Raw genomic sequence first — 23,616 nt, 5'->3', positions numbered from 1 at the left:
GTAATCCAAAATTATAGTGCAGTGCCCTAAAATTATAGAGTAGTTGCCCAGCCCATTAGACTAATGAATGGGCAGCACTGTGCACATATGCTTCCAAAGTACTACAACAACAAAGTACATTTGGATCCATTTTGGATGACTGGCATAAACCAAATGCAAATTATTATCATTACTATTATAATAAAGGTGGTTGTTCTCAGCCAATCAGATGGTCTAAGCTGCCTGTTCTGACATATCTTTTATCATAAGGGAGGTTGCACCCAGCAATCAGGTTCCACTGCACTTTAAGTGGAATTATTTTTCTTCTCTATTTGAAGGAAGTACCTGCTTTACATCTATGCAATTTTTCACTTGATATTGTAAAATGTTTCCATAAGCACGGTAACATAGTAAACAAAGACTAAAAAGACCCATTCAGTTGAGATAGGACCACTTTTTATTGTGCAGTCCAATGCCATTTCATTATTTCTTTTAGCTGGTCTCTCAGCCCTTTTGTCTAGCACTGTCTCTATATCTATTCCAAACATACCCAAAATATGTTACAGTGATGGTCTCTATCACCTCCATGGGTGGTGATTTAAGGCTTTGTTACATTCACTTTTTCTTCTTAGAAAACCAGTACTTAACCTGATACCAGGTCCTGTTTCATATCTTAATGCCAAGTTCTGTAATATTGTCCAGAACCACAAAGGTTAGTGCAGTGCATGACTTATGGATACTACAGTATAACTGCTGGACATTTGGCCACCCAAATGGTGGCATCTACAAGTCTTCTCTGCACCTTGTGGTCTTCAGAGAAGGGAGATCATAGCTGCCCCAGAAGGTTCCCATGAGGCTGAACCACCGTGTACAGGAGCCTGTTCTGTCTTTCCTCACAGGCACTGCCTGGGGGAAGCTATGATCTCATTTCTGTTCTGAGGGCTGCAAGGATCGGCAGCTATGCTCTGAGGATCGCTGTCCCAGCAACTTGGATTGGAGGGAAGGAAAGGAGGAACAAATACAGAGAGGACTTTCAGATGATTCTGTTTGGGTCGGCTGCCTAAACTTTTGGCATCAGTGCATATAAGTGCCCAAATGGCAGCACCTATACAGAGGTGCCTATATAGAGTTGCCCAAAAGTTCTACTGGGAGGTTAAGAACATAAGAATTGCCACTGCTGGATCAGACCAGTGGTCCATCGTGCCCCGCAGTCTGCTCACGCAGCAGCCCTCTGGTCAAAGACCAGCACCCTAACTGAGACTAGCCCTACCTGCGTACGTTCTGGTTCAGCAGGAACTTGTCTAACTTTGTCTTGAATCCCTGGAAGGTGTTTTCCCCTATGACAGACTCCAGAAGAGCGTTCCAGTTTTCTACCACTCTCTAGGTGAAAAAGAACTTCCTTACGTTTGTATGGAATCTATCCCCTTTCAATTTTAGAGAGTACCCTCTCGTTCGCCCTACCTTGAAGATGGTGAACAGCCTGTCCTTATCTACCAAGTCTATTCCCTTCAGTTAGTGAGGGTGTTTTAAAAAAAAAAAAATTTAGCCATCCCACACTCTGCTCCTTGGAGTCTGGGTTTTAATCATTGCTCTTTCTTGTAAGTCGCCCTCTCTTTCTTGGAAGTCAGGTGATGTTGAACCACTGATGTTTAAAGTTTTAAACATCATTCCACATAGGTTGTCACAATGATTTCTTGGTAGTTCCAATGTAATCATACCATGTAACAGAGGTCTCCAAACTTTTTTACAAGACATCTCTGAGGCCCGCAAAGAGATTTCAGACTTGCATATTTGACTTTTAAAATAAAAAATAAAATCATTATTCTTACCTTTGTTGTCTGGTAATTCCATCTTTCTACTCATCTTGTACCTCCCATTATTCACATTATACTTTCTCCAGAATACAGTGGAATAAAAGAGGGTTTGAGGAATAAGTCAAATTGTTTACTATGAGGGAGTGCTGAAAAATTCTCAGCCCAACCAAAAGAATGATGTAGATATAGTTCAATCAATGATCTGAAACAATTTCAAAACAGAATTTTGTTTCTGCAAATTGGCACTTAACGAAATAAGATAACACTCTTTTCAGCTACAGTGGCAAAATAATACTCAGAATTTAGGAAGTTGGTTGGTTGAGCTAAGAACCTTTCAGCACCCCTTTGTACTTTATACATTACATATAAAGAACCATGATCATTTTACCTCATTCTTCTCCAGACTGCACTCTTCCATCATTTTATCACCCTGTTCCTGGAAAGTGATGATGATAAGGGCCACAAAGATGTTGACAAAGAAAAAAGGGAAGACCACAAAGTACACAACATAAAAAATGGACATCTCCATTCGGTTGCTACGGCTGGGCCCATGATCTTCCTCTGTCACGTCCACAGAGTGCTGCAGCACCCTAGAACCAAGACACATCAAAACAAGAGTTCAAACACTAGAAGGCTGATTTTCAAAGAAAGCCGAGTGCCTGACCCATGTCTCAGTATTAGGTTCCCAAAGTTAATATACCAATGGAGGTGCAATAGCAAAATCAATTATTTTCTAAAATCATTCATCATTCAAAGACAAGCTAATGGGTCTGAAGGATAACATTTATTCTGGCTCAACCTTTTTGGGTAAGGGTTGCAGAAGAGAAAGCATCATGGAAGTTGCAGTCAAGAGAAAAACAACACTTACTGTGGCCAGCCTTCACCAGTGGAAACTGTGAAGAGAGTAAGCAACGCCCAAATGATGTTGTCATAATGAAATTCATGTCGCTTCCATTCACGATGTTTCACCTCCATTTTATTCTTCTCATGATCGACATAGTTTCCTCTATAAATTTCAGACAACAAAGGTGTTATTTAAGGGTGTAGAGAGGCTAGCCAGGGAAGCACGAAATTTCAAACCGTTCTTCAGATATGTTAAAGGGAAGCAGCCGGCAAGGGAAGAAGTGGGACCGCTGGATGAAGGAGATAGGAAGGGAGTGGTGAAGGAGGAAAAAGAAGTGGCGGATAGACTAAACATGTTCTTTTCGTCAGTATTTATAAGAGAGGACACATCCAATGTGCTGGAACCTGAAAAGATCTTCAAAGGAAATCAAGCAGAAAAATTAACATCCATGGAGGTAAGCCTCGAAGATGTACTCAGGCAGATAGATAGATTAAAAACTGACAAATCTCCGGGCCCAGACGGAATCCACCCTAGGGTATTGAAAGAACTAAAAGAGGAAATACGGAATTACTACAGCAGATCTGTAATCTATCTCTGAAAACAGGGGAGATCCCGGAGGATTGGAAGATAGCAAATGTTACGCCCATCTTTTAAAAAGGGTTGAGAGGTGACCCGGGGAAATACAGGCCAGTAAGTCTGACTTCGGTCCCAGGGAAGATGGCGGAAGCGCTGATAAAAGACAACATCGATGAGCATCTAGAAAGGAATAAACTGATGAAAACAAGTCATCATGGCTTCTGCAAGGGAAGATGTGCCTAACGAACTTATTGCACTTCTTCAAAGGAATTAACAAACAAATGGACAAAGGGGACCCCATAGACAACGTATACTTAGGATTTCCAAAAAGCCTTTGATAAGGTACCCCATGAACGCCTACTACGGAAACTGAAGAACCATGGGGTGGAAGGAGATGTACATAGATGGATCAAAAATTGGTTGGTGAGTAGAAAGCAAAGGGTAGGAGTGAAGAGCCACTACTCGGACTGGAGGAGGGTCACGAGTGGTGTCCCGCAGGGGTCGGTACTCAGACCACTGCTGTTCAATGTATTTATAAATGATCTAGAAACAGGGATGAAGTACGAAGTTATAAAATTCACAGATGACCCCAAACTATTTAGTGGAGTTAGGACTAAAGAGGACTGTGAAGATTTACAACTAGGAGAGTGGGCGAATAAATGGCTGATGAACTTTAATGTAGAGAAATGTAAAGTCTTGCATGTGGGAAACAGAAACCCGATGCACAGCTATATGATGGGAGGGCTGTTAATGGGTGAAAGTAGCCTAGACAAGGACTTAGGGGTACTAGTGGGCAAAACAATGAAGCTGTTGGCACAGTGCGCAGCGGCCTCTAAGAAGGCGAACAGAATGCTAGGTATTATCAAGAAAGGTATTACTACCAGAACAAAGGAAGTTATCCTGCTGTTGTATCAGGCAATGGTGCGTCCGCATCTGGAGTACTGTGTCCAATATTGGTCGCCGTACCTTAAGAAGGATATGGCGATACTTGAGAGGGTACAGAAAAGAGCGACAAGATTGATAAAAGGTATGGAAAACCTTTCATATGCTGAAAGATTGGAGACTGGGGCTCTTTTCCCTGGAGAAGCGGAGGCTTAGAGGGGACATGATAGAGACTTACAAGATCATGAAGGGCATAGAAAAAGTGGAGAAGGACAGATTCTTCATACTTTCGACAACTACAAGAACGAGAGGGCATTTGGAAAAATTAAGAGGGGCCAGATTCAGAACCAATGCTAGAAAGTTCTTCTTTACCCAAAGGGTGGTGGACACCTGGAATGTGCTTCCGGAGGGTGTGATATGGTATTGGGGGGGGTTCAAGAAAGGATTAGATGATTTCCTGAAGAAAAAGAGGATAGAGGGGTATAGATAGAGGATTACTATACAGGTCCTAGACCTGATGGGCTGCCGCGTGAGCGGACCGCTGGGCATGATGGACCTCTGGTCTGACCCAGCAGAGACATTGCTTATGTGCTTAATTGCAAAGACTAGGGGATACTCGATGAAGTTACAGGGAAATACTTTTAAAATCAGTAGGAAGGAATATTTTTTTCACTCTGAGAATAGTTAAGCTCTGGAACATGTTCCCAGAGGTTGTGGTAAGAGTGGTTAACGTAGTTGATTTTAAAAAAGGTTTAGACAATTTCCTGGAGGAAAAGTCCATAGTCTGCTATTGAGACAGACATGAGGGAAGCCACTGCTTACCCTGGATCAGTAGCATGGAATGTTGCTACGTTTTGGGTTTTTGCCAGGTACTAGTGACCTGGATTGGCCACCTTGAGGATGGGCTACTGGACTAGATGGACCATTGGTCTGACCCAGTAAGGCTATTCTTATGTTCTTATGTCAGCATTTGCAGGTGAAGCAGGCTGCTATCTGAAGGGGGAGAGGTCTATGTGAATTCAAAAGCTCAGATACATTACCTGCTTCATCTCAATGTGTATACTTTGGAGGACAGGCAGGAGAAGGAAGAGGTGATAGAGATGTTTAAATACATTCATAGCATAAATGTGCACGAGACGAGTCTCTTTCAATTGAAAGGAAACTGGAATAAGGGGGCATAGGATGAAGGTGAAACTGGATAGACTCAGAATTAACCTCAAAAAAATACATTTTTCATAGAAAGCATGGTGAATACGTGGAATGGCCTCCTGGTGGAGGTCATGGAGATGAAAAGTGTATCTGAATTCAAGAAAGCTTGGGATAAGTACATTGGATCTCTAAGGCCAGAGGATGAGATAGTAGATGGCATGGATAGGCAGACTAGATAGGCCATATGGTCTCTATCTGTCCTCATTTTTCTCTGTTTCTATCTAGTTCTTGTAAAATAAGTCACATGTCTACAGAATCCTGACCGTTATATTTGTTACCAAACCTCTCATCTCTTTATATAATCTACCTGAGAGGACTGCCTAGGATGTACTTGCCCAGAATGTGCCCTGTATCTTACATGCATTCCTTTTCAGTGTCCTTGGAGCTGTCAGTGCAGTAGAAGAACTTGCCCTTGAAAAGCTGGACAGCAATGACTGCAAAGATGAACATGAAGAGTTTGTAGACTATAAGTATATTGAAGACGTTTTTGAGGGAGTTCACCACACAGTCAAAGACAGCCTGTAAGAAAGAGAATAAATACAGTAACAGGAGTCGTTAGAAATGAGGAACTATAAACAGCAGCAACATTAAAGTGTGATCAATGAAAAGAAGTTAAAAGTGTGAAACCTCAGGAATCGGGACAACCAGAACCCTACTAAGTGATTCACCAAGGAGAGTACAAACTCTGCCATGAGAAAGAGTGCACGAACCCCTCTCCCTATTAGAATTCCCTGAGGAGCGCAAAGCTTGAAGCTATGATTTACACTGGGTTTATTCACCTAAAATCAGGACCTAGAAATAATTATGGACAAAGATGCTCAACAAGGTTTGTGAATAAAAATAATTACATCATAGGCTTTTAAAAAGTGTTCAACTCAGAGGCCCTGGGTATCTGGTTGTAAACCCACGTAAAACTCTGAAATTTGAGTTTTTAAACTAACTCCAAATCAGACTTGTGCAACTTATCATTAACTTCATTAAAATCCCCTTCCTTTACACAAAGCGTGCTAGCATTTTTAGTGCCGGCCGCGGCGGTAACAGCTCCGACGCTTATAGGAATTCTATGAGCATTGGAGCTGTTACCACGGCAGCGGGCACTAAAAATGCTAGTGCAGCTTTGTAAAGGAGAAGGAATATACAGGGAGCATCATAATCCTTTTTTTTTTTTTTTTTTTTAGTATATGCAGCATTGATTTCCTGATATAACTAACATCTGGAAGTTAGCAGAGGAATTCATACTGAGCATGCTTCTGACATGATGCCAATGCTAGCTAAGGGCAAGAAACTAAAAATGCTTGTCAGATTTCAAGTCCTCACATTGTCTCATTTGAATATTTTCAAACCCACTTATGCACAGAAAGAAATTAGTTAAAGGGTAAAGCAATGAAATAACGAAATAAAATTTATTGTAGCAACACATAGAGCTTATAGAGAATGCTATACATGAGATAGGAAGATATTCAAGTTTGAATTTTAATAATATTGGAATACCATCTAAAAAGTTTATAATTAAAAAATAAATGATAGCAAAGGTTTAGGTGAAGGAAAAGGAAGTTGCATATACTTTTCATCAGTAAAGCAGATAGACAGAAGATAGGATAATGTCTGCTCTGCATTCCAGGACTGCACCCAGGAGGCCAAGCAGCTAAGATGATATCAAAGTAAAAGCTTTGTGCTAAAGCCCTAGTCAATGGTTAATCAGGGCTATGGACCAAGAAGATACAGACAGAGTGCAGTCTACATAAAGAGGGCCATACTAGACAACTGAAAAATAGTAAGCCAGAGAAAATAAGGACTTTAAAATGATAAAATGGATCTACAGACAGAGAAGGAAACTGGTGCTACAAAACAAATGCCAGAGGCAGAGCAATGGGTGGGCTAGGTGGAATAATTAGTGGAGATGGGTGAGGTTGGGCAGAGTATTGGGTGTTATGGGGCGGGCTGGGAGCAGACCCTAAATCTCTGAATGGGTTGGCCTCTTTGGCAACTCTGAGATGGTGTGATGACACTGGAAATGGAATTTCTACTGTTATATTTCATTAGATTTGCACACTTTGCTTTGCTCTCATTGACTTATCAGTTGCAGTGCACAAGAAAGAATATTTGAGTGCATAAGAGTGTTACATAAAGAACAAAAGAACATAAAGAGTGGTCATACTGGGACAGAACAAAGGTCCTGTGCAGTAATCCTCTATCTATACCCCTCTATCCCTTTTTCCAGCAGGAAATTGTCCAATCCTTTCTTGAACCCCTGTACCGTACTCTGCCCTATTACGCCCTCTGGAAGCGCATTCCAGGTGTCCACCACACGTTGGTAAAGAAAAAAACTTCCTAGCATTCGTTTTGAATCTGTCCCCTTTCAACTTTTCCGAATGCCCTCTTGTTCTTTTATGCTTTGAAAGTATGAGGAATCTGTCCCTCTCTACTCTATGCCCTTCATGATCTTGTAAGTCTCTATCATGTCTCCTCTGAGTCTCTGCTGGAGGGTTTTTTAAAACCTATGACGTGTTTTCCCTTTCAAGTATTTCAAAAGATATGATAGCATGAGAAGAAGCAAAACAGCAAAGATTATAAAGAGAGAAATGAAATGAAAATAACAAATGTAAATGAGAAATCCATTTAAAGATTTTTTTCAATCATTTGAGAGAAAAGTCCTTGAGAAGCAAGAGATAAGAATCATATTTGAATTACAAATTTGACTGGAAAGTAGTTTTGGTCATATATGAGGTTTTCTCAGTATTCTGCATACATTATTTTGTGATTGGGGAATCCCACTATTTTACCAGATTTTTGAAAGTTTTTTGAGAAGGGTATTTTCTAAAGAAGCCCACTATTTTCCCTTTTCCATTGAAAATATTATTGAAATTTTAACATTAATTCACAAGACTATACTCTTGTTACAAGAAAAACAGATGGAAAACTTGAAAATACAATTCAACAATATCACAGCAAAGGTTAAAATAAAGGGAAAAAATTGATCTTTCTTAGAGCACTAAATCAGGAGGAGGAGAAAATACAGAGTGGAGAGAAACTCCAAAAGAAAGATATACATATCAATAAAGGCATGGAAGGGCATACTCAAAAGAAACGTCTAAGTCCGTTTTGGGCCTAAGTCGCATGTCGCCCAAAGTCAGACACAGGAAAAGGTCCATTTTTGAAAACTATGTCCAGCATGTTTTTTTCCCAAAAATCGTCCAACTGTACGCCCAGCCATCTGATTGCCCAGACTGCTAAGTCGTCCATCTTTATACCCATTTTCGTCCAAAAATTCATCCAAATCACAAATGTTTAGAAAAAGACCTTTTGGGAGTGGGAGGGGCCAGAAAAGTGATGGACTGGACACCCAGACATGGTACCAGAGTAGTGGGGTACCTTACAGGGCACTGCTGTGAACTTCACAAAAGGGTCCCACATAAACATCTCAGTACAGCTCCCTTATATGTCATGGTGAGCCCCCCAAAACACCCCCAGAATCTATTAGACCCACCTATCTACCACCCCAATAGCCCTTATGGCTGCAGGAGCCACTTATATGGCAGTACAAAAGGGTTTGGGGGTTTTTTGGTGGGTGCACATTTTTCACCATGAATGCAGTGATTAGACTGGCTTATGGGCCTGGGTCCTCCTCTCCATGGATCACTAACCAGCCCCCAAGATCACGTAAGCTACCTCTGTGCAACTCTACTAGGCTTTCCTATGCCAGGCTGCCAGGTGCTGATGTTCTAGAGGCAGATATGTAAAGTTGTTATTACGATTTTTAGGGGGGGGGGCAGTGATGATTGGGGCAGTGTGTGTGGGTTTGTACTTTGTGTCTGCAGTGCTTATCTGGTCACTTTGGATACCATCTGTGGACTTAGACCTGGTTTTAGATGGCTTAAGTCACAAAGTCCATGTTCCATCTAGGCAGTGTTGTAAAACTTTCGGTTATACATGCAGTATGACTAAGTCTAGGAGGGCCCATATCCCGCCCAAATCCCACCCTCGAAATTCCTCCTGCAACGCCCCTTTTAGCTCTGGTCGTTCAGTAGCACTGTGAAGGCCTAGGTCGTTTTTAATATGTCTAAAACCCAGTTCGATTATCAGCACTTGGACGACTTTTATTACTGATCGTCCAAGTGCCGATTTAGGCCGTTTTAAAGATGTTTTTCTGTTTCGATTATGAGCCCCTTAGGCTTAACAGCGATATCCCCTTAATCTAACTGCCGTTCATTAAACCTTACTAGCTGAGAGGGTTTTCAAGTCCAGATAAGCTCACAATTGATCTGGAGTATAGAAAACATATTTTACTCCCAGAAATTTTATTAGGCATTTGCATGGATATACTAAGAGAAATGTTGCCCCGAGAGTCAATGTCTCAGCTCTCATAGCGAGAAATAATGTTCTTGTGATATGAGGGAATATTGAACTTTTTTTCTCATAATACAAAGTTTGAGGGTTATGGAAATACAGTCTCAAAATAACATTTACATCTTGTTCAAAAACAAAAGATGTAAGCAAGGTAGCCCTCTCTGTGGATTCAGGCAATGTTGTTTCTAATAATTCTGTAACATTTAAAGAATTTTCTACTTGCGGTAATGACTCTGCTTCTGGTGTAAGACCATCTTTTTTCTTAACAGGTAAATAATAAATTCGGTTTAAAGGTGGAATATATTCAGAGGAAATTTTTAACACTTAAGTTAAATATCGCTTCCACATATCTACAGGCATCACACCAAAAGCCTTCGGAAAATTAAAAAAACAGAGATTTAATCTTCGATTATAATTTTCCATCTGTTCGATTTTCCTTTCCTTATCAGGCTGATAGTCACAGCCTGGATACCAGTAACATTGTCGTTCACATTTCTAATTTCCATGGACAATTCTTCTTTAGTTGTAGCTAATGATTTTCCCAAAACATCAACAGTACTTACAAGAGTAGAAATTTCTTGAACTGACCTGGCAACCAGGGAATTCAAACCCTTGAGAGTCTCCAATATTCTCTCAAGTGTTATTGCCACCAGTTTTGATGTTTCAGAGCCGGCAACCAAGCCGGCATTCAGAGCTACTTGCTTTGTTTGAACTCCCGTGAGTCCAGCCCCCTGAATCAGGGTTTCTCCTGCTTTCACTTCTGTCGAAAGTTGAGCAGGGTGCGACAGCGGGATGGCTTCTGGAGGGGAGAGGGATATCTCCAGCTCCAAGTCTCCAGCCACTCCTCCGGCTGGGGAACGCTCGAGCAAACCTCCAATTATTCCATGGGTATTAGGGCAGGCAGCTGCAAAATCCAGGATTGATCTCTGTGTGGGGGTAGATGTCCTACCCTGCCATTTAGAGTGTGGCATTGTTAGAAATCTTGTCAAATAGACTAGAAGAAACGCTCCCGAATTCTGGTGTTATCAACGCCGACTCCAGGCTGCCGCCATCTTGATCCATGGTGAGACCCCCATCTGGAATACTGTGTACAATTCTGGGAGCCGCATTATCAAAAAGATGTGCGGAGAGTTGAGTCGGTTCAGCGAATGGCCACCAGGAAGGTCTCGGGTCTCAAGGATCTCCCTTATAAGGAACGACTGGGTAAGTTGCAGCTGTACTCACTCGAGGAGCGCAGAGAGAGGGGAGACATGATCGAGACGTTCAAATATGTCACAGGCCGTATCGAGGTGGAAGAGGATCTCTTTTTCCTTAAAGGACCCATGGCAACAAGAGGGCATCCGTTGAAAATCAGGGGTGGGAAATTTCATGGCGACACCAGAAAATATTTCTTCACCGAAAGGGTGGTTGATCACTGGAATAATCTTCCACAACAGGTAATTGAGGCCAGCAGCGTGCCAGATTTTAAGAAAAGATGGGATTGGCATGTGGGATCTCTTCATTGAGGGAGTTAGGGGGTGGGCCTTTAGTGTGGGCAGACTGGATGGGCTGTGGCCCTTTTCTGCCGTCATGTTCTATGTTTCTATGTTATATGACGTGTTCAGAATCCAAACCATCTGCATGTGAGCCACTACAGAGATATGCATGAATACATGTATGATCTCATGTGTTTACAGTAGAGCAAGCTCATACAACATACCTGCCTGTATTGTTCGAGCTGCACTTTATAGTAACAACAGTCACTTGCCTTTTCCTCTTTGCGATGTGTTGTCTTGTGAGTACTTTCGCTACTTTGTGATTTCTTCAGCTTTCTACTCCTCCATATGTTCTTCTTTCTTCCGTCAAGTATCTTGCCTCAGCTATTCCCTCCATCTGTTTGCTTTCTTTACTTATCTGTAGGTGTAGAGGACTGAACGTCCTGTGTCATCTGTTGCATCTTTACCATGACTTCATGCTTCTCCTCCTAAAGGATCGGCTGGACGACGACGAAGAGGGTCTTCCCATCAGCTGTGGCCACAGGAACCGCCACGACCAAGCCATACCCTACTACACAAGCCTCGGGATGAGGCTGCATTCAAGAGGATGAGTTATATATTTTTTCCCCCAAAAAACAGTCCTGTTAAATTATTACAGATCAATATATATTTTTATCTGCCTTGTGTGTGTTGTAACTGCATACATGCCATGTTCTCTTGATTGTAATGCAAGCGTAGGTGTGCAAGATGTCACCAAGTTAGCTTGATAGAGAAATGTCATAATGATGTGAATGTTAGAAAAACTTGATCTGCTTTAAAAAAAAAATAATAAAAAAATGAGAAGTGTATGCTGCAGTTGCGATTCTAGTTGAGAGATGTGTCAAAATGGTTGGAAAAGAAAAATTGACCCCTATCTGGAGAATCTGCCACTGTTTTAAAATATGGGATGGTATGTCAGGTTGATTCCGTCCTTTACAATATCAAGACTGATTGTTTTTGTCCAATATTAGTTGATGTATTACTTGTATATTGCAATGGTGATGGACATTTTTATACATCTGTTATATCCTTGTTTTGATAATAAAAACAGAGAACTGTTGTAAGCTTCTTTGGGATATCAAATTTTAATAAACATTTAAGCACAAAAATAAGAGACAGCCACAATGTTTTTGAGGTACTATAAGAGAAAGAAGAGGGCTCATTGTAGCTATCTTCATTTTGGGGTCCTTTTATTAAGGCACGATAACTGATTTAGCACGCGCTAAAGATTAGCGCACGCTAAATGCTAAGGCATCCATTATATTCTACGGGCACCTTAGCGCGTGCTAAATCGGTTAGCGCACCTTAATTAAAGGACCCCTTTGTTAATCAATTTTTTTCTCTGAAATATCAAAATTTCTTTTATAGGCAGCAAAAGAACGTGTGGCTTTAATAGTTCCTGGGGGTCTCAACTTGTCTTATCCTTACAGATTTAATCTATCAATGTTTGCATGATCTGGGAAGTGAACTGAAAGTGCTTATGCATTTGAACATAAGGTTCATCTAATCCACTATCTCGCTTCTAACAGTGGCCAATTAAGGTCATAAGTACCTAGCAAAATCCCAACAGGTAGCAACACTCCATGCTACAGACCCCAGGGATAAGCAGTGGCTTTCCCTATGCCTATCTTAACGGTTTATGGACTTAGCCTCCAGGATTTGACCAGATCTTTTAACCTGGATAAACTACCTGTTTTTACCATAATCTCTGGCAGTGAGTTTTAGAGCTTAATTATTCATTGAGTGATAAAACATTTTCTCCTTTTTATTTGAAAGTATTGCTGTTTAACGTCATGGCATGTCCCCCAGGTTTGTTTGTTTTTTTAACTTTTTGAAAGATTAGACCAGGGGTCTCCAAAGTCCCTCCTCGAGGGCCGAATCCAGTCGGGTTTTCGGGATTTCCCTAATGAATATGCATTGAAAGCAGTACATGCACATAGATCTCATGCATATTCATTGGGGAAATCCCGAAAACCCAACTGGATTCGGCCCTCGAGGAGGGACTTTGGAGACCCCTAGATTAGACAATCAATTTATATTTACCTGTTCTATGTTGTAGATCTCTTTCACCCCCCCCACCTCTACCCCACCCCATGTCTCTTTTCTATACTTATAGCTATAGCTCTGGATTAAGTGGCGGGTTTAAGTAGCAACACAGGATTGGCAACAGAGAAGACCTTCAAAGGTGCTACATTTCCATTCTAGGAAATGGCGATAAAATCTCAGCTTTGGTAGGCAAGTCATGTCATGTGGATGGAAAATAGCAGAATTCCCAAATTCTTGCTCTGTGTGTCAACTGAAAAATGGGCCAGATAATAGGGAAGACTACACTTAGGGCTCCTTTTACTAAGGTGCGCTAGCGTTTTTAGAGCACGCAGGATTTTAGCATGCGCTAAACCCGCGCTACGCTTCTAGAACTAATGCCAGTTCAATGCTGGTGTTAAGGTCTAGCGCGCGTGGCAATTTAGCGCACACCATTCCGCGCGTTAAGGCCCTAACACACCTTTGTAAAAGGAGCCCTTAGATTCAAGAACCACTATATACACAATATTAAAATAGGCAAGATAGAATCAACAGGTGGTAGGACGGCCTTGGACAAGAAAAGATGAAGACGGTTTTGTAACTCTGCCTCCCACAGCTTGGAAACCAAGTAAACATAGGCCCAAAAGTAAAATAACGAGAGAAGGTATGCCAACTCTGCAACTTCATCAACTTCAGGTTTCATCTGCAGTCTTACTGTTGATAAAGGATTAGTCTAATACAGTGGTTCCCAACCCTGTCCTGGAGGAACACCAGGCCAATTGGGTTTTCAGGCTAGCCCTAATGAATATGCATGAAGCAAATTTGCATGCCTATCACTTCCATCATATGCAAATCTCTCTCATGCATATTCATTAGGGCTAGCCTGAAAACCCGATTGGCCTGGTGTTCCTCCAGGACAGGGTTGGGAATCACTGGTCTAATAGCATATGGATAGGCACAAGTAACATCAACAAATGAACTCCATTACCATAGTGTCTATTCCTTATACACCTCCCAATATCCTCTAAAATCTCTGATGAATATCTTCATTTCATCAAATATTACAACTGTTAATATTCAGTAAACCGTAAATAGGAAGTTATCAATGAAGGCTTCTTCCAAACTTCAGTGACTCACTATTATAAACAAGTCATCCAATATTAAACGCTCTAGCAATAACTATATGGGAGTTCAGATACCACTATTTCTCTCGAAATTAGTAGCCATGGTGATCTTCATTATTCTCCTTATAGCTAGTATGGCTTATATCTTTGACTTATTTTATATTTTTAAAGTCTTAAATTTGAGAAATCAAAAGGACTTATCTTTTGTCATTATTGGGATGGGGAACCAATAATAACAAAAGATAAGTCATTTTGATTTCTCAAATTTAAGAACATTGAGACTTTAAAACTATAAAATAAGTCAAAGATATAAGCCATACTAACTATAAGGGGACTAATGAAGATTAATATTGGATCAATGAAGGCTACCATTAAGACAGGTTATTTTACCAAAGGTCATGCTCCTTTATCAGAGGGTCTCATGTGGTACAATAGTCCATCTTAACAGCAGCCTGTGTTGATAATGTCCCTCATAAGTATTTCTAGTTATTCAGCCTTGAATGAGAAAATGAATTTGGGTAGATTAAGTCCATGGATAATGTCGATTCCAAAGCTACGCATTTTTATTGGAAGGTATGCAAATATGGAATTTAAAAAAGGAATTCAAATAGGGGACCCTGATATTTAAGAGGGTACTTTTATAGGCAACTAGAGCACATAAAATATCTGCAACTTCCTTGGAGCCAGTGTAAATGTGCGCAAGAGCATTTGCGTGCTATAAAGGATGATTGTAAAATATGGTTGAACAAATAGGGTTACCAGACATCTGCATTTCCCCAAACATGCCGTCCTTTGTGAGGACATGTCCGGAGGTCTGGGCACATTGTCCGGGTTTTGAAAAGCTTCCTCAAAATCGCATTGGGCAGAAGGACATCTGCACATGCGCAGATGCCCTCCTGCCTGATGAGAGCAGGCAGCGAGGGGCAGGTCTGGGGTAGGGTTACGGCGGGATTGGGGGCGGAACTGGGGCATAATGGGGTGGGAATGGGATGGGTGGACTGGGTGGGTCAAGGGGGGTCCAGATTTTACTAAAGTAAAATCTGGTATCCCTATGTACAAAGGCACATTGGCACAATGGCCCCTATATTGCCTTTATAAAATAAGGCCTGGATTCTCTAAATGGCACCGATATTGGCAGCTGCCGATCACATGTCAATGACGCGATAGCACTGTTTAGAGAATTGCATCTCTGGGAAAGATAGGCACCAGAAATGTAGGCTAGGATTTTCAAGGCCTACTTTTCTGGAGCCTATCTTTGGCGTGAATCACACCTACGTAGGCACACCTATAGTGTTGTTGGGTGCCAGTAGGCACCTCCAGAGGCCCTTTGTTTAGATGCTGGTAGGCACTTGAAATTTAACGTTAATTGCCATTTCAAATGGTATTTCTGAATTAACTTAGGCACCTTCTAAGTGCCTTTTTGCTCTTGTCACATAGGTGCCTTGCTATATAATTAGGCCCTGATTCTGTATAGTGTGACCAAAGCCGTGTGCAATGCCAATCTGCATATTCAACTTCATTGTTTACCAAGCTAATCAGCGTCAATAATCAGCAATTGACAATAATTGACACTAATTAGAATCTGTGCAAGTGGTGCACATAAATTCTAGTGCATGAATTTCACAAAAGGGGGTGGCCAGGGGAGGAGCATGGGCGGGTCATGGGCATTTGTAAAAGTTAGGCACACTGGCCAAGAATATACCTGATCTGTGTACAGCTTAGGTTTAGGTATTTAGGCCTGGTTTTTATTGGCCTAAATGGTTGCACCTAACTATTAGTCACATGTACAGGTGCTAAGCGTGATTCTATAAACTGCGCAAAATTTCAGAGGCATTTTATAGAATTGCACTAAGGCCTGTGCTAATTTTTTAGGCGTTATATATAGAAAAAAGGCCCTTAGCCCACACAAGAGTAATTTTAGAACAGATTACCTAGGTTGGGAGGACAAGCAGGTGCTTATTTTAAACGTATTTTACAAAGACACAGTTGATCTTTGACCGCTTTGGGTCCTGCACCACTAGCCTTTTAGGTCCTTTTGACTTTTACGTGGACTTATACCTTTAATGTGGATTGTTTATTTGGAACTTGGCTTTTTTATGTACATTTGGATCTTCAATTAAAGTCCATTTCAGGATCATCATCTCTCCACAGTGCTTTTTTGGTTTTTCATTTTAATATTTGATGTCATTTTGTTATTTTGTCTTAATTGTTTTTACTCTACTTAAATGTATTATCAATGTAGGCCGCTTTGAAATTTTTAAAAGGCGGGATATATAATTTAAATAAACCTGAAACTACATGTATATCCTTACTTTGCAAGATCAGGATTTAGATGTTTATGCAATATAAACATTTAAACAAACACCTAAAATCCATATAGCGCTTCTAAAATAAGCCCATTTCATTTTTAAGGCACTCCTAAATTCATAAGTCAAGGAAGGGGTCATTTGCTGTTAAGTTTAGCATGCTTAATCATTTTGAAAAATTGGCCCCTTTGAATTCTATCAGTCAGCGAGCGCAATAAACTCTACATCATGAAGCTCTAACACCTCTTCCTCCTCCAAATGGGACCGAAAGGTAAGCAAATAAATGGTATTACTTTATAGATGACAATCATCTAAGAATGTCTCGTTTCAAGCATTACTGATAGGGCAGAGATTGCCTGCTTGATCTCTGAGCAGAAACTCCAGTAGAACTTGTGTTACCTTCAGCTTCGGCAGTCGTTTGATGGTTTTCAATGGTCTCAGCACACGTAACACACGGAGGGACTTGATGGTTTTAATGTCCCGGCCTTTGTTGCTACTGCAGTAGTCAGAAAGGAGAAATACAACAGGAAAAGATGAAAAGAACTGGGGAGGGAGGGGAAGGAAAACGTGCCTGCCCCAGTTTATAGCATATGGTTTGTACTGAAATTATTTTACATACACAAAACTTGACGGGCAGAGATATTCTAGGACCCAAATGGAAAAGGCCTGTGCTGTTAAATAACATTTGATTTGCCTGACTATTTTACATAATGATATATTTCTTGAAACCAATACTCTTCTCAGTTGATAAGACTAGCAGTATTTGTTATATAATTCTTCCTAATCAAATGTGACTATAGACTATGAGGGGCATAATCAAAAGATACGTCTAAGCCCGTTTTGGGCTTAAGTTGCTAGTCGTCCAAAGTTTATTTCCTTCTGATATCACGGGGGTAATACTAGTAAAAACTAGGAAAAGTCAGAAATTACTTTAGTCAAAAATGTGAACTGACTTTGCTGTTACAATAGTAACCTATCTATGGTGTGATCAAGATTTTTTCAGGTTACTCAGAGGCATGAAACTCTACAAGGAAGGGGTATACCCTCCCAAGAATGGAACAGAGTTCACTTTTTGGAGTCGTCCAAAGTTGGCAGTGCCTAAAGTCCATTCTCGAAAAATACATCCAAAATATATATTTTTTTTTGGTTCAAAAAAATGTATTTATTTTCAAATATTGTTTTGTCGAAAATTGTCTAATTATACATCCAGCTGTTTGATCGGCCAGACCGCTAAGTCGTCTATCTTTATACCACATTCTCATCCAAAAAATTGTCCAAATCAAAAACGCCTAGAACAAGACCTTTTGGATGTGGGAGGGGCCAGCAAAGTGATGGACTGGACACCCAGACATGGCAACACAGGAGAGAGGCACCTTATAGGGCACTGCTTCGAACTTCACAAAAAGGGTGCCATATAAACATCTCACAACTCCCTTATAGGTCATGGTGAGCCCCCACAAAATATCCTACTAGACCAACCTACTAGACCAACCAGTATACAACCCCACTAGCCCTTATGGCTGCAGGTGGCATCTATATGGCAGTAGAGCAGGGTTTGAGGGGTTTTGGAGGGGTACAAATGCTTCATCATAAATGCAGTGGTTAGAGTAACTTATGGGCCTGGGTCCTCCTCTCTATGGGTCACTAGACCACCCTCCAGACTACTTAAGCCACCTCTGTGCCGCTCTACTAGGCTTTCCTGTGGCCAAGCTGATCTTCGCAAAAAGCAATTTTGATCATGTTTCCCCACTTCTGTCCAAACTTTACTGGCTTCCAGTAATTTCCAGGGTTCATTTTAAATGCGCCTGCCTAGCTTTTAAGATCCTACACGGCATCCTCCTTCCACTATCTTGGAACTCCTTGAGTCCCGACACCACCAGGTTCACCCAAAAACTTAAACTATCCTTTCCCTCGCTAAAAGGTATCCTCTATGCGGGAAAATTAGGGAAATCTCTCTTCTTCAGAATCACAGGGCTTTGGAATAACCTTACTGCCCCACTACGGAATCTGGGCTCCTTCCAACTATTCCGAAAGCACCTGAAAACTAGGCTATTCTCAAAAATGTAATGCTCTCTTCCCCCCTATACTCAACCTCCAACCCCATTATGCTGTTCCTTCCTTATATTAAACTCTTGTAAACCGTGCTGAGCTTTATAATTATGGAGAGGATGCTGTATATAAACTTAAGGTTTAGTTTAGTTTAGCTCCTATGCCAGCTGCTGATGTTCTGGAGGCAGATATATAAATTTTTTTATTCCGTGTTTTATGGAGGTGGTGGTGGTGGAGGGCAGTGATCACTGGGGGAGTGTGTGGGGGGTTTGTATATTGTGTCTACAGTGGTTATCTGCTCACTTTGGAGACTTTCTGGGCACTTAGACCCGGTTTTGCTTGGCCTATGTCACAATGCACAATTTCCATCTAGGCAGTCTTGTTACACTTTCGGTTATACTTGCAGTACGACTAAATCTAGGCCGACCCACGTCCCGCCCAGTTCCTGCCCTCACCACTCCTCCTAAAACGCCCCTTTTAGCTCTGGGCGTACAGCAGCACTGAAAGGGCTTAAGTCATTTTGATATGAGTCTAAAACCCGGTTCGATTATCGGCACTTGGACGACTTGTCTTACAGATCGCCCAAGTGCCGATTTTGGCCGGTTTTTAGATGTATTTCCATTTTGATAATGAACCCCTATGCCTATGGTGATTGACAGAGGCATTTTTTTTAAATAATGTCTAAATCTGATTTTGTATGTTTTAGGGAAAATGTCCAAATATTCTGCAGAGAAAATAGCCATTTTCAATAAAAGGAAAAGGTCCAAATTTGCCAGATGCTTTTTATATAGAAAAATATCTTTGAGGCAAGAGTAGGGAAAAAAACAGAAAATAAATAAATAGAAAATACTCTCTTCCACAGGGAGGGAATAGACTGATGCTGCAATCTGAGCACAAAAAGTGGAGAAAAAGGGTTCATAGACAAAATTGCGTGAGACAACTGAGCGCAAGGTTGATGGCGCGCCAAAGAAAAGCACTATTTTAAAGGGCTCCGACGGGGGGTGTTGGTGGAGAACCCCCTATTTTACTTAACAGACATCGCGCTGGTGTTGTGGGGGTTTTGGGGGGTTGTAACCCCCTCATTATACTTGAAACCAAACTTTTTGCCTGTTTTTTAGGGAAAAAGTTCAGTTTTAAGTGTAATGTGGGGGGTTACAACCCCCCAAACCCCCCATAACGCCAGCGCAATGTCTGTTAAGTAAAGTGGGGAGGTTCCCCCCACACCCCCCGTCGGAGCCCTTTAAAATAGTGCTTTTCTTCGGCGCACCGTCAACCTTGCGCTCAGTTGTCTGCGCTCAGTTGTCGGCGTGCCGTTGTCTCGCGCAATTTAGTCCCGTCACCGAGAAAAAGACCTCAGTATATCCTGCACAAAATTAATATAGCATAAGCTAAAGCATGGCAAGCGCAGCTTAATCATAAGTCAAAAAACTCCATTCAACAAACAGTTTTAATGCAGCAAAACAGTCTGAAATCATCCTCGGGCAGATAAGAAAAAACAAAGTAACACTCTCTCAAGTTCATAAAGATGCAGGAAAAAACCGCAGGCCATTCCTCTTCTTAGCAATCAAATCCTGCACACTATATCTCAACAGGAGTAACCTGTTTCATAATTCACGTCTTCAGGAGAAATCCACAAGAGAGGACTGCACAGCAGCAACAGAGGATTCAAAATGGCTAAGAAAAGGAATGGCCAGTTTTGCTGGTGTGATATGGGGTTGGGACCCCTACTCTGCATTCCACTGAACTGGCCGTTAGCTACTCTGGGGACCTGCTTGTTGCTCTAAAGAGACTGGCCATAACATCTGCAGCGGTTATGCAAGACGGTCTGTACTGATTTTTCTTTTTCACATCTTTGGAGGGTAGGAGGGGGGGTCAGTGACCATTGGGGGAGTAAGAGGGGGCCATGCCTTAATCTATCCGGTGGTCAACTGGTCAGTGTGGGAACCTATTTTGGCATACGTCTCATTTCTTGCCTTGGACGTTTTAAAAATGTTCATTTATTGCAGAAAGATATTCAAATCATGAGCCCGCACTAGTCCTGCCCAAAACACACCTTTAACATGCCCCCTTGAAGTTTAGGTGTACTGTAGGTGATTTGCATAGAAAAGCGTCTTAAAATGTGGTTGTTTTTTTTTAAATAAAAAATTGTGATTTGGACATTTGTGTGAAAAAAAAAATCCATCTGCTTTATGCTGCTTTTCTGTTTTGAAAATGAGCCCCAAAGTCACTTGATAATAAGATAATCACTATTTTTCTCTTTAAACCTATTTCATAAATAGCGGTTATCTTATTATAAGGAAATTTAGAGGCTCATTTTCAAAAGAAATAAATATCCCAAAATAGCATCAAGTGGTATTTGGACATTTTTCTAGCTAAAATATCCAAATCACTATTTTCAAAACCCATATTTTAAACATCTTTCTAAGCTGGTCATCCTCTGTTCATATAAATTCTAAGGGGACGGGCTTAGGACTTTGATGTTTTGCAATGATAAGCGATCATTTAACAAAACAGCCAGGGCACCATTTAGACTTTTGGACTAGACCTATTTTATAAATGAATAAGGGTATAAAAAAATGCCCAAACTGACCAGATGACCATTGGAGGGATTAAGCCATGACACCCCTTTACTCCTGCAATGGTTACCGACATCCCCCCCCACCACATAAAGATGTGAATGAAACAGTACATTCCAGACTGTATTCCAGCTTCAGATGGCCACATAGACCCAGCTTAGCAGAGCAGAACAGTACTCTAGGGAGTAACTGCAATGAATATCACTTGGAAAAGTCTCAGGTATACATTTCACCATAACCTGCTTATATTGAACCAAAAGAAAGATGTCGCTGGCACTCTATAAACAAAGAAACATCATCTTGTATTTCTTGAAATATGCCAAAATGTAGGATACAGTCTCATCCTCCCTGCTTTCCCTATCCTTGGTCTATGGCAGTGGTTCCCAAACCTGTCCTGGAGGACCCCCAGGCCAGTCGGGTTTTCAAGATAGCCCTAATGAATATGCATGACAGAGATTTGCATATAATGGAGATGCCAGGAATGCAGATCTGCTCCATGCATATTCATTAGGGCTATCTTGAAAACCCGACTGGCCTGGGGGTCCTTCAGGACAGGTTTGGGAATCACTGGTCTATGGTCTACAGAAAACCTACTTTTGTGGATAAGAAAGTTCTAGTTACACTACCCCACTAATCCCCTCTCCACACACAGCCTCTATTTGTTCTTCTACCATATAATAAGAAAAGGTAATATTTACCCCAAAACATTCCTGTAGATGATCCAAGAAGTGCAATATCACGATAAGCAAAGAAAAAGAAAGAACAAGCCATAGAAAGAGAAGGGAGAGAAAAGACAAAACAATTACTTTTTAAGAGAACAGCCCTGATAAGAATAACACAAAAAAAGGAATTGGGTGCCAAAAAAATGAAGAGAGAATCAGATATGAAAAGAGGAGGAAGAAGAATGAAGGAGAAGAAGAAAATAAAATATGATGAGGGAAACCAAGAGTGTGTCAGAAAGAATGAAAGGCAGCAAGGTAAAGACGACAGAGCAGGTAAAAATGAAATTACAAAAACAGAGAAAGGAAATGAAACAGAAAAACAAGAAAGGGCAATGAAAAGCAATGAGACAGAAGGAGTTGTCACAGTAGGAGAAAGCAAGTGCCTGGAAGTGCAACCAAAGCATATTTCACAACTTTCATATTTGGAGATTTTGCCAAGTTACTGGTGACACTTTCCAGTCGTCAACTGCTAGACTCATGGGGTCTCTTAAATAATCTACAATGTGAATTAAATATTGCATCATTTACTACAGCTTTCATACTGGTAATGGGGTGGTTCACTAACTCCATGTTAATGCACTGCACAAATAAATAGAGCTCACTAATACCTGGATTCTGTAGACGGGGCCTAAATCAGCCAGCGCCTAGAAAAATGGTGCCAACCGTTTGTCAATCACACTTAGGCACTGTTTAGAGAATCGTGCCTAGTGGCACCTTTCAAAAACTTAGGCACCAGAAATGTAGTTGAGGCCTACATTTCAGGCCTATATTTCAGGCACCTAAGTTTTTTGGCGAATCATGCTTAGCGGTGTCTAAGTCATGCTCCACCCCAGAAAAGCCCACTTAGGCATTAAGTGTCGCTGAGCACCATGCGATAGGCGCCTATCTTCTATAGAATTGGATAGGCACCTATTGCCCAATTACATTTGTTTTCCAATTATTAAAGCTATTAAGGATATTTTGCTAATTAATCCCCCCTCCCTTTTTTTTTTTTATAGAACCACGGAAGCAGTTTTTAGCACAGGCTGGCATGCTGAATGCTCTGCGCTGCTCCCAACACTCATAGAGTTCATATGAGTTTTGGAGAGCAGCACAGAGCATCCAGCATGCCAGCCTGCTCTAAAAACCGCTTCCGTAGTTTTGTAAAAGGGAGGAGGGGTAGGTTAGCTGCCATTTATAGAATCTGGCCCTAAGTTAGCAGTGTCAGCCTACATTTGTAAAAACTGCTCAAAATTCAGGCCACTATATCTAGTACAAAGTTCTAAATCACACAATGCAAGTACTAGTGTACCACACCAATTTTGAACCCACTGTCATAAGACTGTGGGATACCAACCAATAACTATTTTTTTGCTATTTTTTTGTATGGACCTTCAGAATGCAACCAGGCACAGTATACTTCTGGTTGTTTCCATCTCTATCAGTCCAACTTTTATTGAATTCTTATAAAAAATTTGTTTTTGTGTTTTTCTTCTTATCATTCACTAATTCATTATTTGAATAACTATCACTTAGATTTTAAAGTAATTCTTCATTGTTATAGTCATCTTCCATTAGACCACCTCTCCCGACATGCATGTTTCACTGGAAACTTTCTTCAGGGTTGAGGGGAACTGAAACTTTTGCGGGAGCTACTATCCACCATAGAGGTG

General features: G+C 41.0%; 1 protein-coding gene across 1 annotated transcript in view; it reads right to left on the bottom strand.

Annotated features, from left to right (window-relative positions):
- The window catches only part of CACNA1E (calcium voltage-gated channel subunit alpha1 E), a 791,083-nt gene that overhangs the window by 111,717 nt on the left and 655,750 nt on the right, over nt 1-23,616 (bottom strand). Inside the window, exons 25-29 of the mRNA XM_033915447.1 lie at nt 21,941-21,952; nt 17,017-17,113; nt 5,663-5,823; nt 2,662-2,799; nt 2,182-2,383 (exon numbers count right to left, since the gene is read on the bottom strand). Coding sequence (XP_033771338.1) covers nt 2,182-2,383; nt 2,662-2,799; nt 5,663-5,823; nt 17,017-17,113; nt 21,941-21,952 — 610 coding nt within the window. The remainder of the gene's footprint in view (nt 1-2,181; nt 2,384-2,661; nt 2,800-5,662; nt 5,824-17,016; nt 17,114-21,940; nt 21,953-23,616) is intronic.

Source organism: Geotrypetes seraphini, chromosome 12, assembly GCF_902459505.1.
Source record: "Geotrypetes seraphini chromosome 12, aGeoSer1.1, whole genome shotgun sequence".
In the NCBI taxonomy this organism is placed as follows: Eukaryota; Metazoa; Chordata; class Amphibia; order Gymnophiona; family Dermophiidae; genus Geotrypetes; species Geotrypetes seraphini.
Note: the sequence above shows the minus strand (reverse complement) of the source record. Positions and strands in the feature narration are given on the sequence as shown.